The following is a 19,310-nucleotide window of genomic DNA, read 5'->3' on the forward strand; positions in this document are numbered from 1 at the left end:
AGCCAGCTTCCAGTCAGTCAGTCAGCTTCAACTCAGACAGCTTCCAGTATCTAGCCAGCTTCCAGTCAGTTAGCCAGCTTCCAGTCAGCCAGACAGCTTCCAGTATCTAGCCAGCTTCCAGTCAGTTAGCCAGTTTCCAGTCAGCCAGCCAGCTTCCAGTCAGTCAGCCAGCTTCTCCAGTCAGCAAGCCAGCTTCTCCAGTCAGCCAGCCAGCTTCCCGTCAGCCAGCTTATCCAGTCAACCAGCTTCCAGTCAGCCAGCCATCTTCCAGTAAGCCAGCCAGCTTCCAGTCAGCCAGCTTTCAATCAACGAGCCAGCCAGCTTCCAGTCAGTCAGCCAACTGCTCCAGTTAGCCAGCTTCCAGTCATCCTGCCAGCTTCCAGTCATCCTGACAGCTTCCAGTCAGCCAGCTTCCAGTCAGCCAGCCAGCTTCCACCCAGCCAGCTTCTCCAACCAGCCAGCTTCTAGTCAGTAAGCTAGATTCCAGTCAGCCAGCTTTCAGTCAACCAGCTTCCAGTCAGTCAGCCAGATTCTCCAGTCAGCCAGCCAGCTTCCAGCCAGCCAGCTAGCTTCCAGTCATCCAGCCGGCTATCCAGATTCCAGACGGTCAGCTTCCAGTCAGCCAGCCAGCTTCCAGTCAGCCAGCTTCAGCTTCCAGTCAGCCAGCCAGCTTCCAGTCAGCCAGCCAGCTTCCAGTCAGCCAGCCAGCTTCCAGTCAGCCAGCCAGCTTCCAGTCAGCCAGCCAGCTTCCAGTCAGCCAGCCAGCTTCCAGTCAGCCAGCCAGCTTCCAGTCAGCCAGCTTCCAGTCAGCCAGCCAGCCAGCCAGCCAGCCAGTCAGTCAGCCAGCTTCCAGTCAGCCAGCCAGCTTCCAGTCAGCCAGCCAGCTTCCAGTCAGCCAGCCAGTCAGCCAGCCAGCTTCCAGTCAGCCAGCCAGCTTCCAGTCAGCCAGCTTCCAGTCAGCCAGCCAGCTTCCACCCAGCCAGCCAGCTTCCCACCCAGCCAGCTTCTCCAAAGCCAGCTTCTAGTCAGCCAGCTTTCAGTCAACCAGCTTCCAGTCAGTCAGCCAGATTCTCCAGTCAGTTAGCCAGCTTCTCCAGCCAGTCAGTCAGTCAGCTTCCAGTCAGCCAGCTTCTCCAATCAGCCAGCCAGCTTCTCTAATCAACCAGTCAGTTTCTTTTCAAATCTCACCAAAAATGTAAAGTAAACATTGAAGTTTTTTTTTTTTTTATGTTATTTATATATCTATTTAACTTTATTCTTTATTAATATTCATTTAAAGTACTTGTATATGTCCTAAATTAGTACAGTTTAAGGTAAATTAGTTAGTTTGGGTTAGTAGTGAGTAAAATATATTTTTTTCTAAATAAATTGGGCTACATTTGAGCTATTTTTTAATCAGCTTTTGACTATGTGTTGCAGAATTGGAGCTTTTCGCTACAAATGTCATACAGATCAGACAACCCTGGGCTCAAGGCCCCATTTATGGAAGTGCACAGGGCCTCAGAATAGGTTAATCCAGGCCGGAATGTGCTGATATGTTTTCTAGAAAAAACAATGGAGAGCAACTACATATTACTTTGAATTAACCCTGCTGCATTTATTTAAAATTGCTGAAAACAGCTGCGGCGCTTATTCAAGGGCAGCGGTAATTAGAAGTACTATGGTTTTCGAAAAGCAACATTATTATTGCATTTTTTACGGTATTTGAGGGAGGCGTATATTGAAGTTTACTTCTGCAGGTACAACTTAATCAGGATGGCAAAGATGTCCTACCTCTTAACTTTTAAACTGAAAACTGTTGAGCTTACAGATCAGAAAGGGGAAAAAATGTAGGCCTACATGTTTCATTATTGAGAGCGTTGTTTGTTTGAGGACAGCGTCTATTACAAATCTGATATCTAAGTGCAGAGCTTATTCAAGGGCAGCACTTATTCAAAGGAGGCGGTAATGCAAAATAATACAGTAAATATTTAGGGCACTGTGGAAGGGGTGTGGGCAATTCACTGACCAGGAGACAGACAGGTGTACTAGGAAACACCACACAGGTGCCCAGTTTTATTTTAGACCGGTTCTTATTTTTCTCCGGCAGAGGGCACTGTTGACCGTGGGCTGCCTATCAACGATGATAGACAGCACCACGGAAATACCACAGCTGGTACACGAACAGCAAATGCACTCGCAGGTGCTCAAAGAAATAATAATGAAAACAGAAGGCGAAAAGAACAAGGGAAAATAAAACAGTAATAAAACTACAAATAAAAGGTGCTGCACTCGGCAGCGTTATCCCGGTCGCTGCTACCCGCACGACCCGGATCACCGTCCTATTCTGTCGGCTATCTAGCCTGCTCTTTTACAATACGCCGGGGTCTGCCCAAGGGTTCCCCGCTCTCTCTTTCTCGCTGTGAATCTTTCTTTTCTCCCGGCTGATTCTCAGTCCTGAATCAAAGCTTCCGCACTCTTGGTGCGTCTAAGTGGGCAGACCTGAGGAAACAGCAGAGCGTTATTTTATAGGAACAATCACCCAAGACCCGCCTCTCAGCCATTCAGAGAGGGGGAAAGTCCACACACCCACTTTCCCACCTCCCCGTGTCACTGCCATGACTCACAGGCGGTTGTTGGGCGACTGCCACCCTCTTCCTGCAGCCCGTGAACACGCCAGCAGAGTCAACACAGATCTCTCCCTGTTACAGCCAGCTCAAAAATCTGTGTAATTTATGTTAATATGTGGTTGTTTTTAAGTGGATGTCTTTTCCCCTCCAAATATGAATAACAAAAAAAAAAAAAAAAAACAACTTACAGGCTGATAAATGTATACTGCCTATGGAGGTGTATCCTTGGAAATCTGGAATGTATTACAAGATCCTCCCTCCCCCTTTGGAACTGACTAGCCCAACAGCTGAGATCAAATCTTGTCAATGCAATAACTTGCTTCTCAGCTCCAGTCCAGAATATCAATCAGCAGCAAACTTGCTAGGACAGTGTACATGTTTTGGTTTATTTATTCTACTTTTGATGCTGCAAAGAACAACTCACTGGATTTAAACATTGCCTTCACTATTTTTGGACAGTTCAGCAATGCTTCTTTTATATTTATTTGTTTTACATGGTAAGTTTCCACTGCTGACTGATAATATTGATGTGCTACATAAAAAGCTTGTGAAAAAGCCCCTGCAGGACTATATATGGAAAGTTTGTGGTTAGTCTTAGTACTGTATGGAACTTTTCTAATTTGTTCTAGCTAATAAATAAAATGCATAGCAACTACAGGGGGAAATGAATGCATTTACTTTTTTATAAAAGTTTGGAAATAAAATTATGTATACACTATGGCTTGGGAAGCATTTTCTGTTGTGCTTCATACATTATTTGTTTTTATGTTAACACTTCTATTTGTCTTTTCTCCAGTTCTGCAGTCAGTCAGGGCACAGCAGCTGCTTCAAGGATCATGCAGATTTGAACAAGGCACTTGCGGATATAACTCAGATCCTGAATTCTTGAAATGGATTCTTAATGAAGAAGGTAGGAATGTCTTCAGTAACAAAACTGCAGTTGTGTTTTCAATTTTTACATTTTGAAAGGCTGTTTTGTTTTAGCTCTTACAGGGTTTGAATTTTAATGTTGAAAAACTGAGATTTTGTGTTGATAATTATTTCTGTTTTTTTAGCTTCTGTGGTAATTTCTTTATTGCTGCACTGTGTATTGTAGTCTGAAACTGACATGTCTCTGCCACATACACAGCATGAACCAGTGTCAATAATGAATTGCTGTTTATTTTAAAGTGCTTTTTCCACAAACATACTGCGCCAAGGAAAATAAGCCTTTCAAGAGTTCAACTACATGTCCTGTACACAATTCCTTCCTTTTACTATAAAATATTAAACATCTTATAATTTGCTGGCTTGTATTTTCCATATGTCATAGATCTCTTTGAAGTTCTTTTTTTAGCAGCAGCAGCCATTTTTTGTAAATGCGGTCAGTAGTGAATAATGGAATTTGCATCTGTTTTTTTTTTTTTTTTTTACGGCTTAAAGCTGCAGTGCATTATCCACTGACACAGTTGAAGCTGTGATGGAAGTACATGTTTTGTATTGTTTTGCATTATGTGCAGTTTGCTTACATTACTCAAAGGTAGTTTTATCTAAAGGTTTAAATGCCCCTCATTTGCCCTTGAAATCTTGCCCCAGTGTTTATATGAGATCCACATATGCATGCAGCAGCAGGAGTTTATCAATTACATTGACCAACTATTGTAACTATACAGTGCTAAAGTATAAAGCTGTAGTCAGGGGCCATAGTTTCACCACTGTTAATAGAATGACATTGTAGCGCAAAAGGAAGCCGACCCAAACATTGATTCAGGGTAGGGCTGCCTTTAACGAGAGAGCACTGTATTATATAAATATTTGTACTTGTGCATTGTACTTGTCCTTTCATGGCTGTTTATAAACTCATACAGTAAATGTAATGTACAATGTAAAAGGGAATTCTTATTGACCATGCAATGTCTTACCTTTTTATTTACAGATAAGTTGTTTGTCTTCTTGTCATGCTTAAAGAAAGCCAAAGCATATGTTAATTGTCATTTAATATAAAGTCATAAAATAATGTTAACAGGTATAACAAATACCAAATACATTTTGAGCAATATTGATGAAACATTTCTGTTAAATGCATAGGAATATAATGCACGCTATGAATACGAATGATTTCTGGATACAGTCACCAACGTGGCATTCAACTCTTAGGGTAGGCATTAATTATCCTGTTTTTCTCCTAAACTGCTGCAACAACAACAAAAAAGCTTTCCTTTAGAAAAGATAGCTACTTAATGCAGTACCAAAACAAAGTGCCCTCAGTCTTTGGTGGTGTTTCTATGCATGTTTTTTTTTTAGCTTGAGACATTTACACGAGAACAATGTCTTGTGTAGAATACTTTTTTGGGTTTCCATTTGCTCAGTTTATTTTACTTGAGTAAACAGGGCTTTTCACCCGACGTCATGCAAATGAAGTGGAAAGGTGGGGGTTAATATGTAAATTAGCTATGCGTAAAGTGCTCATGCTGTTTTTGAAGAGTACTAGTAAAATTACTAGTGGTTTCCATGCACAGAGAACTGGTACACAAGTGAATCTAAGCTGCTGTAATAAAGCAAAATACCTCATGTCTGGTTGGTTAGTAATATTTTTTAACTTGCCCAAATTGTTTTTTAAATGCCATTGGCAGGGTGGCATGTTGTTAGTATTGAATCAGTTTCAACTAATTTATCTTATGACTCATTTTTTCAAAATTAACTGAGAGGTATAAAATTAAACTGACCAACACAGGTATTGCAGATCACCATAGCTGAAAACTGGTGAAGACGTAGGATTCTAAAGCTCTGTGCCACACATCTTCCACGTATGCTCCCAAGGCGGTCTGGATTGGGAACAGAGGATGTTTTCCCTTTGTTTCGGGCGCTTAAATCTCCAAACATCCTCTACCTTGTTATCTAATGCCAAATGCTAGCAAAAGGACGGTTTGGACACATACTCATTCATCTTGCTGGCAGGAAAAGGTTGTGCTGCATCTCTCTTTCACAGATCTGCAGTGGATAGAGTCCTTTCACGTCACCAGGGCAATATTCAGGACTATAGTGGAACTGTTAAAGGAAGATATGCAGCCAAAAAGGAATTATGTACGGCCTGTGCCAGTGGAAAAAAGAGTGGCAATTACTCTGTATAGGCTGGCATCCTCGGCTGAGTACACGGTAGTGTATAATGTGTTTGGGGTGGATAAAACCACAGTTCTTAGCTGTATTTGCAAGTTTGTCAACTCCCTTGTTCAGAGGCACTGTAATGTACATAGCTATGCCAGATGTAACTGAAGCAAAAAACATTGGTCTGCGGGACTGTCCGGCAGAACGGCACCTCCTTGCTCTTTCCTGCAAGTAAGACTGTTTAAATTTTTAAAATTTGTCCCTAGCTTGTGGGACTGTGTGCTCTATTAATCTTTCTGAGAAAGCATCAACCACTTGTTGGTACACATGCAAGTCACTAACTATACTTATTAATGCCCAGGTTTCCTCCTCACTCCAGCGATTTTGAGTGGAGGGTGCACATGCGCTATCTTTGGACATAACTAGGATCAAAAGCAAGGTTATTCAGTTACAGACATTTAGTAAGCAGCCCACTTGTTCTTCGTGTTTAACTTTAGCATAGTTTTTACAGTAAGGATATTCTCAAACAAAACTTTTAATAGTATAACAAGGGCATAACGCAGTTCATGGTAAGTGGTTTTATACAGAACTGTAAACCCGCAAGAGGTATACAACATGACAGGCCAGACACAGAAAACACAATGAAAAAAAAAGTAGGCCCACATTAACAGTAATGTGAACTACACCACTGCTAATCATAAAACAACCCATCAGCCACTTACTTTCTGCCGTCTTGGAATCCACAGTAACAACTGACCTGCTCCCCTGCAATATTTATAGTGATGTTACTTAAGGATAAACAAGCTCTTAACATTTACACATGAAATGCATGTTTCTATGCAAAACAGGGTGTGGATTTTCCCGTGTTTTTTGTCATTTACATGAGTAAATGAGATTTACCCTATGACCTCTCTTTGGCATTTTTTTTCAGCCACAATCCAGATTTACACGAGTAATTCTCCCAAAAGTGCACGCACATCACCATTTCACTTGTAAATAGCCCTGCATGGAAACTCCATGTTTGACTATAGAATCCAAAAGCTTTTTATGGGTATTTAAAACTTTTCATTGTGGATTATTATCGGTTCATGTCTCAGAAACACATGACACAGTGCATGTGTTGTCTGTCATCCATAATAATAAAAGATAACTTGAGATAACATATCCTTGCACTGATGCCTTTAATAGCGACGATTGTTAAGTGATTTGAGCCCTGGTGCAAGAGCTGCAGTGTTGTAAGTTATTGGTAGATTATAAATCATAAAGAAAGAAAAGGCTCAAGTGTAGTTTTGGCAGACTAGATTCTTTGTAATCTGGAGTGAACCAGAAGGCATCAGTTCAGAAATAGTAGTTTCAGACAACCTTCCAAAAAAAAAAAAATGTGAGGCTATTTTAGATTTGGAGTTAAACCAAAGAGTAACAGTTGCTTATGAAAGATTTTTAAACTGCTGTTAATATAAATGAAGAACAGAAGAAACAATTTGTAAACCTCACGTCAGACTAAACAGCTGCTTTTACATGCCAATGGACTGCCAACTGTATCTTACCTCTTAAGATGACCTTGTTTATTTAACACAGTATTCTTTTTATATCCTATCCAACTGAACTAAAAAAAAAAAAAACATGCCTAGAGTTGAGGTACTATTTTCTGTCTGGTTTCTGTAGCAACACCACAGGTGTGCATTAATTGCTTTTTAGTCATTTTCTGTTCTTAATAATGTTATGTGCTGTCTATATTGTTTACATTTGTCTCATTAAGCTTGACACATTGGCTACAATCATACTCTGAATACTTACCAGACTATAGCAGTCCCCTACCTAACTAGGACAATACTAGGACATTGTGAAGCATTACCATGCATTTTAGCTCAAGAGGGCAGGCATCATCGCCATCATAAGAACATAAGAACATAAGAAAGTTTACAAACGAGAGGAGGCCATTCGGCCCATCTTGCTCGTTTGGTTGTTAGTAGCTTATTGATCCCAGAATCTCATCAAGCAGCTTCTTGAAGGATCCCAGGGTGTCAGCTTCAACAACATTACTGGGGATTTGATTCCAGACCCTCACAATTCTCTGTGTAAAAAAGTGCCTCCTATTTTCTGTTCTGAATGTCCCTTTGTCTAATCTCCATTTGTGACCCCTGGTCCTTGTTTCTTTTTTCAGGCTGAAAAAGTCCCTTGGGTCGACACTGTCAATACCTTTTAGAATTTTGAATGCTTGAATTATGTCGCCACATAGTCTTCTTTGTTCAAGACTGAACAGATTCAATTCTTTTAGCCTGTCTGCATATGACATGCCTTTTAAGCCCGGAATAATTCTGGTCGCTCTTCTTTGCACTCTTTCTAGAGCAGCAATATCTTTTTTATAGCGAGGTGACCAGAACTGCACACAATATTCAAGATGAGGTCTTACTAGTGCATTGTACAGTTTTAACATTACTTCCTTTGATTTAAATTTGACACTTTTCACAATGTATCCGAGCATCTTGTTAGCCTTTTTTATAGCTTCCCCACATTGTCTAGATGAAGACATTTCTGAGTCAACAAAAACTCCTAGGTCTTTTTCATAGATTCCTTCTCCAATTTCAGTATCTCCCATATGATATTTATAATGTACATTTTTATTTCCTGCGTGCAGTACCTTACACTTTTCTCTATTAAATGTCATTTGCCATGTGTCTGCCCAGTTCTGAATCTTGTCTAGATCATTTTGAATGACCTTTGCTGCTGCAACAGTGTTTGCCACTCCTCCTACTTTTGTGTCGTCTGCAAATTTAACAAGTTTGCTTACTATACCAGAATCTAAATCATTAATGTAGATTAGGAATAGCAGAGGACCTAATACTGATCCCTGTGGTACACCGCTGGTTACCACACTCCATTCTGAGGTTTTTCCTCTAATCAGTACTTTCTGTTTTCTACATGTTAACCACTCCCTAATCCATGTACATGTGTTTCCTTGAATCCCAACTGCATTCAGTTTGAGAATTAATCTTTTGTGCGGGACTTTGTCAAAAGCTTTCTGGAAATCTAAATAAACCATGTCATATGCTTTGCAATTATCCATTATCAATGTTGCATCCTCAAAAAAATCAAGCAAGTTAATTAGACACAATCTCCCTTTCCTAAAACCATGTTGACTGTCTCCCAGGACCCTGTTACCATATAGGTAATTTTCCATTTTGGATCTTATTATAGTTTCCATAAGTTTGCATATAATAGAAGTCAGGCTTACTGGTCTGTAGTTACCTGGTTCAGTTTTGTTTCCCTTTTTGTGGATCGGTATTACGTTTGCAATTTTCCAGTCTGTTGGTACCACCCCTGTGTCAAGAGACTGCTGCATGATCTTGGTTAGCGGTTTGTAAATAACTTCTTTCATTTCTTTGAGTACTACTGGGAGGATCTCATCCGGCCCAGGGGACTTGTTTATTTTAAGAGCTCCTAGTCCCTTTAACACCTCTGCCTCGGTTATGCTAAAGTTATTTAAAACTGGATAGGAACTGGATGACATGTGGGGCATGTTGTCAGTATCTTCCTTTGTAAAAACTTGTGAAAAGTAATCATTTAACATATTTGCTATTTTTTTTTCTTCATCTACGATTTTGCCATTTGTATCTCTTAAACATTTAATCTCCTCTTTGAATGTTCTCTTGCTGTTGTAATATTGGAAAAACATTTTGGAATTGGTTTTAGCTCCCTTATCAATGTTCATTTCTTTTTCTCTCTTAGCCTTTCTAACTTCCTTTTTGACTTGCGTTTGCAGTTCTGTGTACTCTTTCTGCGTACTTTCTTTTTGGTCCTTTTTTAATGCTCTGTAAAGTGCCTTTTTTCGCTGAATTTTTTTTTTTAATTGATCTATTAAACCATTTTGGCAATTTAGTTTTACATTTAGATTTGTCTACTTTAGGGATGTAATTGTTTTGTGCCTCTAGTACTACATTTTTGAAGTACAAATTTTGTGAAATTTTTTAATGTGGCAATAACTGCAGTACAATTCAGGATTTGTACTGGCTTACCTTCAAACAGGGGTCAATTTATGTTTAACAATATACCTTCTTGCAAAAAATATACCACAACTGTACATTTATTCAAGTACCAACACACATTGCTCGAAACCTATTTTCATGAAATGAGAGGCAACATTGAGGACTTTTTCTTTTTTTTTTCATTGAAGCAACTGGTTATAGGTAAAATGTTTTGATTGTGAAATATGCTTCACATTCTTCCATAGTCTTCCAACTCTTAAATAGTTGCCTAAACTTGGCAGTCCTTAAAAGATTTCTTGAAAATACAATGCATAAAAATGGGATGTTTGAATTGATTCAAAGTTATGCTCAGTTGATAACTGGGCTGATAGTTGGCTTGCTGTTTTCCTTTTTACTACTCACAATGACCACAATACTTGTAAGACCTAATTTCCACTTGATCCCAGTTCCCAGATAACCACCATTGCCCCGCCCCCAACCCACCACCCATTCTATGAACCCTCCCCATTGCCGACCGACCTTGAAACCAATTATTGATATAGCAAACCCCACTTAATAACTTACAGTTTGAGCAGCCATTCTATGAGGTCCTCCTTCTGTAATGCCTGTAATCTGACCCACCTTGAACCCAATTAATTTCATATAGCAACATGTGAATAGTTACTCTCTTAGCCCTGTAGTTCAAATGAAAAATGTGTATTCCTCTATTAGTACTTCTCTGTATAAATGATTTATAAGGATTTACAAATACAAGCAAAACAAGACACTTTATTGTTTTTCATTTCATTTTCATGGATTAGGGAGTGGTTAACATGTAGAAAACAGAAAGTACTGTGTGGCAGGCTGGCGAGTGGATAGAGGCCCAGAAACAGTCTGCAGCTAAAAAAAAAGTAATTTTATTATAAATAAACAAAAATACAGGTGCACAAGGCCAAAACAAAAAATCTTTAAACACAAATAAAACAAAAAAACAAAATTCACAATAAAGGTTTCCAGGCTGGGCAATGCCTTCACTGGATTCAAAACTTTCAAACTTTCAAAAATACCACAACAAACCACCAACCTGCTTCCTCAACTCCTTCCTCTTTAATGGGAAGCAGAGGCCTCCTTTTATGTGAGGCGGCTTGGTGCCAATTGATCGTTAATTAAACTAATCATCTAATCAACTCCACCCACCTGAACACAATGAACCCAGGCAGGTAGGGGAATTTAACCCCATCCCTGCCAATTTCTAAAGAGCAGAGCTGTGCTCTGCCACATACTGATTAGAGGAAAAACCTCAGAATGGAGTGTGGTAACCAACGATGTACCACAGGGATCAGTATTAGGTCCTCTGCTATTCCTAATCTACATTAATGATTTAGATTCTGGTATTGTAAGCAAACTTATTAAATTTGCAGACGACGCAAAAGTAGGAGGAGTGGCAAACACTGTTGCAGCAGCAAAGGTCATTCAAAATGATCTAGACAAGATTCAGAACTGGGCAGACACATGGCAAATGACATTTAATAGAGAAAAGTGTAAGGTACTGCACGCAGGAAATAAAAATGTACATTATAAATATCATATGGGAGATACTGAAATTGGAGAAGGAATCTATGAAAAAGACCTAGGAGTTTTTGTTGACTCAGAAATGTCTTCATCTAGACAATGTGGGGAAGCTATAAAAAAGGCTAACAAGATGCTCGGATACATTGTGAAAAGTGTCAAATTTAAATCAAAGGAAGTAATGTTAAAACTGTACAATGCACTAGTAAGACCTCATCTTGAATATTGTGTGCAGTTCTGGTCACCTCGCTATAAAAAAGATATTGCTGCTCTAGAAAGAGTGCAAAGAAGAGCGACCAGAATTATTCCGGGCTTAAAAGGCATGTCATATGCAGACAGGCTAAAAGAATTGAATCTGTTCAGTCTTGAACAAAGAAGACTATGTGGCGACATAATTCAAGCATTCAAAATTCTAAAAGGTATTGACAGTGTCGACCCAAGGGACTTTTTCAGCCTGAAAAAAGAAACAAGGACCAGGGGTCACAAATGGAGATTAGACAAAGGGACATTCAGAACAGAAAATAGGAGGCATTTTTTTACACAGAGAATTGTGAGGGTCTGGAATCAAATCCCCAGTAATGTTGTTGAAGCTGACACCCTGGGATCCTTCAAGAAGCTGCTTGATGAGATTCTGGGATCAATAAGCTACTAACAACCAAACGAGCAAGATGGGCCGAATGGCCTCCTCTCGTTTGTAAACTTTCTTATGTTCTTATGTTCTTATGTTCTTATTACACCCACCCCCATTTACACATAATCCTATGCTTGTGAAACACTGTACATTCTTAGTTATACTAACATACATCAGGGCATCCTATTATTGTGTGATATACATTATAGTGTCGACTGAAGTGTGAAGAATTGCTAAATGTCCTATGGTTATATTTATTCAACAGTTTGCAATGCTTTAGTTTAAACATGAATGTACAAATACACAATATATATATATATATATACTTGAATTTAACTCCTGGTACAGAACTTAAATTTCAATTTCCAATTCTGCCTCTCATAAATAGTGGCAGTGATTTCCAAAGAGATGGAGCACACAAAAAGAAGTTTCATTCTTATATAGATCATTTAGTTTTCCAGACTATATTTGAACTTACTCCAGTCATCCATTTAACCTGCCACCATACTGGTCAACAGCAGGACAAGCACACCCAAAGATAGATATGCAGGTTTACAAACAAACCTCGGGGAACAAAACTAAATGTAAACAATACAACACCCAAGCTCAGCTATGCCGGTGCATTTTTTCTTTCTCTTACTTTTTTTCTCCACACTGTACAGGTTGGGCAGCACCTTCACTGAACCCTCTCCACTCCACTCTTCGCTCTCCACTCCTCTCTCTGCTCTCCACTCTCCACTCTCCACTCTCCACTCTCCACTCTCCACTCTCCAATCCTCTCCGCTCTCTCCACACTCTCCACATACTGCCCCTCAACAAACATTTCCTTTTCCTTTTATAAGGTGTGGCCAGAGGTTAATTGGTAATCAGTAATTAAATCACCACCTGTCCACATTCCACAATTTTCATTAATCTAATTTAACATTTAAACAATTAAATAGTTCAACTTATTAATACCATGTGGCTGTGCAAAGGTGGTCATCGTGGCACCAGGCTGTTCCACTGCACCTGGGCCAAGATGGCTGCTAGCCCCTCCCCCACCCACACACACACACTCACACACTCACACATATATGCAGGGATGCAAGCGTAAAAGGCAACCATACTGAGATCATTATTTCCAATTTTTGCTTCAATCGGATAAGCGGTTTCCAAGAAGATGATTGTTTGTTACATATTACAATATTTTTATGACGTTATCCAATCAGCTTCTCATGAACAACAGTTAACGTTGGACTATCCTTCAACACGTATAACAAGTTTCACAACTCTGCAATAAGTAATTTTCGATATGTAGACATTTTAACAACCTCCACAAAATCCAATATGGCTGCCGAACCATGTGACCTACAAAAATAGTTTTTTTTCTTCACCGCCAATTCCAATAGGCATCTACCAACCGTCAAATTTCGTGAGTTTTTTTAGCAACTTTTGGAGGAATAGAAAAAAAAAATAACTAGAGTTGAAAGCAACTTTATGGCTTCCTAGTTCTTATCATAAAATTTACATATATCGATTGGTCACCATCCATGTGACCAATCGATCATTCAATTGTGGGCATTACTTCCCATAGGGTACTACTATACAACAAAGTTTCACAGGTTTTGGTGCAATGGTGGTATTTAAACTTTCTAAGTAGTTATATGGTAGCTTTTTATTTGACCTTAAGGAGAGGTCAAAGGTCACAGGCAATTTTATAAAGCATATATGGTATGTCCATGATGTGACCAATGACCACCATCTAGTGGACATTTTTTCTAAGAGCATACATGTGTTCCTATTTATGTCTTCCATAGCAACCATGACTTGGCTGGAGATGCAGTACTGAATGTCCTGTTGATATGCAGTGCCTCTTAAACCTGTTTTACTGTGAAAAAAAATACTTTTAAACAGTGCATGTAAAATAAACAGCATGTGTGAAAATAAATTGGACCTGATGCTCCTGACAGGTGCTGAATAAATGGACTGCTAAGGGTTAATGTTGGACTATCCTTAAACACGTATAGCAAGTTTCGGAACTCTGCAATAAGTGGTTTTCGATAGGTAGATGTTTTAATAATCTCTGCAAAATCCAATATGGCTGCTGAACCATGTGACCTATAACATTTGTTTTTGTTTCTGGTACGCCGTCCCATAGGCATCTACCAAACTACCAATTTCTATGAGTTTTTGAGCAACTTTGGGGAGGAAGAAAGAAAAAAGTACCAGTACCAGTAACAGTACCAGTACCAAACACTTTAACAAATAGTGCTAGAACATACATTGATTACTATATATGTTCCATAGTAACCATAAGCCTATCTCCACTCGGTAAGGAGTTATAAGCCAGTTTTACATTTGACCTTAGGGAGAGGTCAAAGGTCATGGGCAATGACATTTTTTGATAGAGCATACATTGGTTACTATATTTGTTCCATAGTAACCATGGCTCTATCTGCACTCTATTAGGAGTTATTAGCCAGTGTTGTAAGTTGATGATGTCATCCAATGTGGTTGCCATGTTTTTTATTGTACTTCCCTTGAACAACCTTTAACCCTTTGCAGTCCGACATTACAATTTCCCCTCTCCAGTCTAATGTCGGACCCTGTCTGACATCATCAAAAAGACGTAAAGCACAGGTCTCTAGTTGTTTTTTCTCTGGAAAAAGCCAAGAAAACCTTTCAATGGCTGAATGATACCGATAGGAGCCGAATGAAACTGAAAAAAATGCGTATCTCATGTCCCCATCCACTACAGAGATAACACAGACATAACAAAGGAGGTAGCTGCTTCTGCATCCAGCGCTCAAAGAATATCACAGACATTTGCAGAGAGTATAGTAATAAAATAATGACTTGGATCGCATTATTGAGGAGTCTGGTGATAAAACGAGTGATCAGGAGAGGATTTATCAGTATGCATATCTATAAAGAGATATGTGAAAAATACAGTGAACAAGGGGTGAGGCTTGGCTGTAGATACAGTACTGAGTGTCCTTTTGCGCTTCAAGGCCTTTTAAACCTGTTTTACTCTGAAAAAAAAAAATGAATCCAGTTTTCTATGTTGATGATGTCATCCAATGTGGCTGCCATGTTTTTTTTATTACAGTAACTTCCCTTTAACACCCTTTAAAGAGAACCACACTATGATCATATGTGCCATTGGGTTTGTTTCAATCGGACTAGCGGTTTGGGAGAAGAATATCTTTGTAGTTTGATGTCATGCAGCAATTGTAAATCTCGAAAAACTACTCACTTCTAAATCTTTTGTAGTCATTTTTGTATTACTTTAGTATAAATACATGTTAATTTGGATTCATATGTTGTTTTTTTCTGACTTTATGTGAACGAAAAGACACACATTTGCCCATTTTCCCATTGGAAATAGTGATATTTTGAAATATCACTGTCCTGGTCACAAAAGCAAAGTCTGTGGGGAATAATAGCCATTTTCTATACTTTTGAGGCATAAGCAATTAGGAAATAACACTTACTACCCAGGAACAAAAAAAAAAAAAAAATTGTTACACAGTGTAATAATAATAATAATAATAATAATAATAATAATAATAATAATAATAATAATAATCCTAACAAAAACAATAGGCTTCCCCAGCCTACTTTTTTTTTTTTTTTTTAAACTCTTACAGCATTGACTATTGGATGCCATTTTAAATATTGTAGCCTGCTTGGGGGAAGGCAGCAGCATGGCTGGTAGGTGACGTAATCATACATGAAGACATACGCCCGATATACGCTCCTTGCAACAGAGCCGGCTCTTTTGTACAGTGGTATTGGTGCTATGATTTAGTGCGAGAGGTCCTGGCTTTGCGTCTGCCCTGTTTGTGGATTGCCTCGCCCTGTGTGATGCGCCTGCCTGCGGGAACTGAGGTTCACTACAATATACATAAAACATAACAATTCTTATAAATAAATTAAAGACAGCTATGACCAAAACATATGACTATATTTAATTACATTAGTAATATTAACATTTGCCTAGCAGAATAAGATTGTAGTTGCACACTGGGATTCAAATTAGCATCGGTACATTTTATTAATGTGTACTAGGTTTGGAGCATTTTTGTACAAGTGTAACAGGGTACTTTTTAGAAACGTTTGCTGTTCACCAAAATGCTGTAATTTAAAAAAAAAATGTCCACATCAAGACAGCACATAGAAATAGTTTGGAAACTGTGACAAGCGCTTGGAAACAGTGACAGGCAATACTGATTGGCTTATAAACTAGTATTTTTGTTTTTTAACCAAGACCACAATGTGAAAGTGTTACCATCACACACCACAAAACAAACAGGAAAATAATGATTTAACAAAGAGGATTTTCACAAAAATGTCATCCCGAGTAATCGGATAATATCTAATATAGTTTGCCGCACCCTTGCTTTTTGAGCATTCATGTTACTACACCATATATAAAAAACGTGTGTATTTCTCTCTATAATTAGAATTATATCTTTCATCAGGACCTGCTACAAGCAAAATCTTAATTGTTTTTCTCTGACCTTTCACATAGGAGTAACAGAACAACGCTTCGCTTTGAAATTGTGACTCAATTCCTTTTGTAAAATAATAATAATAATAATAATACCTTATTTCGTTCTTCAGTAACCACTGTTTGTCTATCTATGGTCGTTGTCACAGTCTTCTGACATTTTAACAGAAGCTATGATGGTGAGTTATTGGAAATGCTGGACTTTTTTGCATTTTGCACTTATGCCCTATCTTTTGCCGTTATATTCGGTGCTAATTTTAATTTGTTTCAGTGAGTTTTTTCTGAAATTGCGGAATCCTGGAGGGATAAGGTGCTTCATACAAATACATGGAAATATTTAAAATTAAAGTTAAAAGTACTAGAATACTATGAAAAAAAAAAGTTTTTGTACATAATGTTTATCTGGTGTTGGAATGCCAGGGGCAAAGCCCTGCAAATCCAATAATCAATCAAGATATGTTCTAAAGTCATCATGTTGAAACACCATAGATTGAATTCAAGTCAGAGTAAAGAAAGGCCTACTGTTAAAAAAAGTTAGCCATCTGAGATACATCAACTTGTTGACAGGGGAGTGATAACAGCAATTACTGGTATCAAAAAAAATATTAAGAACAGTCAGCAAAAAGTTATATTGTGAAAAAATAATCTGTTAAATATATTTTTTTAAATTTTTAACTGATGAAGGGTACTTAAAAGCTAGTGTTTTATGTGTATAACATAAAATATCAACTATTTTTGTTGGTTACAAAAAAAACAACAACAAAAAAAACAACAATAGTGTTACTGTTTGATGTCAATTCTGTCTCTTGTTTGCAGGGCGTTACATTACTGCTGATTCAGCCTTTGGAGGAGCAGGTCAGAAAGCTGTGCTTATCAGTCCTGACCTGGAGCTGCTGGAGTGGAGCTGCATCAGGCTGGTGTATCAGATTACTGGCTCTGGTTCTTTACAAATGTATATGAGGCCAGAGGGAGAGAGCTTTGACTACCATTTGTGGTCAGCCCAAGATCCCTCAGACAACTGGCTCATTGCAAGTGTTGACCTGAGAAACGCAACTAACAGCTACAAGGTACTGATGTGAAGAGCAACAGAAGGTCGCTACAAACACAACTACATAGGGTCTTGTTTGTGAGAAGTCAAAGCATTAGTAAGCTGTATTGCAAGTTCCAGCTGACCAGTTATAGTTAGTTAAAGTACTATCTCACTTACTTGTTGTATAGCACAATGTGCTTTGACTTAAAAAAAAAGCACTATAACATACTGTGCATTTGCAAGCACAGTGATAATAATGTATTTGATTATATGCTAATTGCATACTTCCCTCCAACTAAATATTGTTAATACATTTAAAAGTCTAAGTACTTTCAATTAAATAAAACACATTTAACTAAATATAAGCTTTACTACTGCAACTTTTTGAAACAGATATTACACAATGAGCTTTATATATAATTATTCAGTATCTTACATATAAAAAAGAAATATCAAAGGAATGCATCTATCATTTAAAATTCATAAAATGCATTTCTGTCCATATATTTTGTATTTAGTATTACATATACATTTTATCATATACTGTATGGTACTTTTATGTAAAAAATAAATGGACATAATATATTATAATATATAAAAAATATATGAACTGCTACTTCAATATAGTATATTTCCATACATTACAAATACATGGGTCTTCTGTACGGGCCAGCCTCGAAAAAGCAAGGGGACTTTAACTTTAAGTTGGACTGTGCTTGAATACCTTGATAACTGCTGGTCAGTGATTTATTGCTTTTTCTTTATTTAGATTGTTTTTGTGGCTTCACCTGGGCAAAAACCAGACCAAAGCGTTGCAATCTTTGAAATACACGTTGTCTCAGGATACTGTGTTGGTAAGCTGGCTTTCATATTGATAAAAAATAGATTTGAAGTTTATTCTGTCAGCACTGATTAATTAACTTTCAGGGATACAGTAATACACCTTAGTAGTCTGTTACAAATATTATAATAACACAGTGCAAAGATGGTTTACTGTAGGTGTTTATGCCTGTGTGTAAGTTTCACAATTTTTTGTGAAAGTAAAATAAAACTGTTACAAAACATGCAACAAACTGCTTGCAAGGTTTATAGTTTTGTAACATTAAAAGGTTTATTTTCCTTTCACAAAAAATACTACAAATTTTATTTTAGTGTAAGGATCTATGGTTAAAGTTACTAAAAACATTTACAGTTCTCTTTGAATTTTCCCTCAAAGTGTTATTTTTCATTTTTCAGCAAGGGACAGGCCGAAGGGGAGTACGCAGTACTCGTAAAACCTGTCCTGAAACACAAAGCGAAGGTATTTCCAGTGCCCGGGCCTGATGGGTATGTGAATGTAAGCATCCTTCAGGTCCACGGTGGTAAACCAATCGCCCGGCCGAATGGCCTGGACAACATGGCGGTGCGTGAGCTTGAAACGTAACACCCGAAGGTGGTTGTTCAGAAGTCTCAGATCCAAGATAGGGCAGAATCCGTCTTCCTTCTTGGGCACTAGGAAGTACTTTGAATAGAACCCCTCCCTGAAAGAGGAGGGATCTACTTTGCGAATGGCACACTTCAAGAGAAGTGCCAGGATTTCTGTGTTGCCTCATGTTGGAGTGGGTCCTTCACTGCAGTTACTATCATCCCCCAAAAGGGGGGTGGTTTTAATTGGAACTGAAGGCTGTAACCAGCCCACATAGTCTCAACTGTCATTGGTGCTGATTTGCCAGTAAAGTAACTGGGAGACAGGGGTTGAAGGCTGCTGTGGCCCTTCAGGGATGCTGAGCCTTAGGCCGCTTGGGGGGCACAGTCACGGGACCCTTGGGTCGCTGGCGATTGCCACCCCCCCCTAGGGCTCCAGTGGCCCCTCTTTGCAGGCTGACCATGCTGTGGAGCATGTGCTGCCAGGTGTGCCGTAGGAGCACAAGCGGGCCTGGACAGAGGCTGT

The 19,310-nt window shown here is 38.7% G+C and overlaps 1 protein-coding gene across 2 annotated transcripts in view; it reads left to right on the forward strand.

Annotated features, from left to right (window-relative positions):
- Window positions 1-2,791: 2,791 nt before the first annotated feature.
- The window catches only part of LOC121299090 (MAM domain-containing protein 2-like), a 56,367-nt gene continuing 39,848 nt past the window's right edge, over window positions 2,792-19,310 (forward strand). For both annotated transcript variants that reach the window (XM_041226616.1, XM_041226627.1), the window contains exons 1-4: window positions 2,792-3,106; window positions 3,406-3,519; window positions 17,167-17,417; window positions 18,150-18,234. In XM_041226616.1, the coding sequence (XP_041082550.1) occupies window positions 3,076-3,106; window positions 3,406-3,519; window positions 17,167-17,417; window positions 18,150-18,234 (481 nt within the window). In that variant the 5' untranslated portion in view covers window positions 2,792-3,075. The remainder of the gene's footprint in view (window positions 3,107-3,405; window positions 3,520-17,166; window positions 17,418-18,149; window positions 18,235-19,310) is intronic.

This window comes from Polyodon spathula, chromosome 2, assembly GCF_017654505.1.
Source record: "Polyodon spathula isolate WHYD16114869_AA chromosome 2, ASM1765450v1, whole genome shotgun sequence".
In the NCBI taxonomy this organism is placed as follows: domain Eukaryota; kingdom Metazoa; phylum Chordata; class Actinopteri; order Acipenseriformes; family Polyodontidae; genus Polyodon; species Polyodon spathula.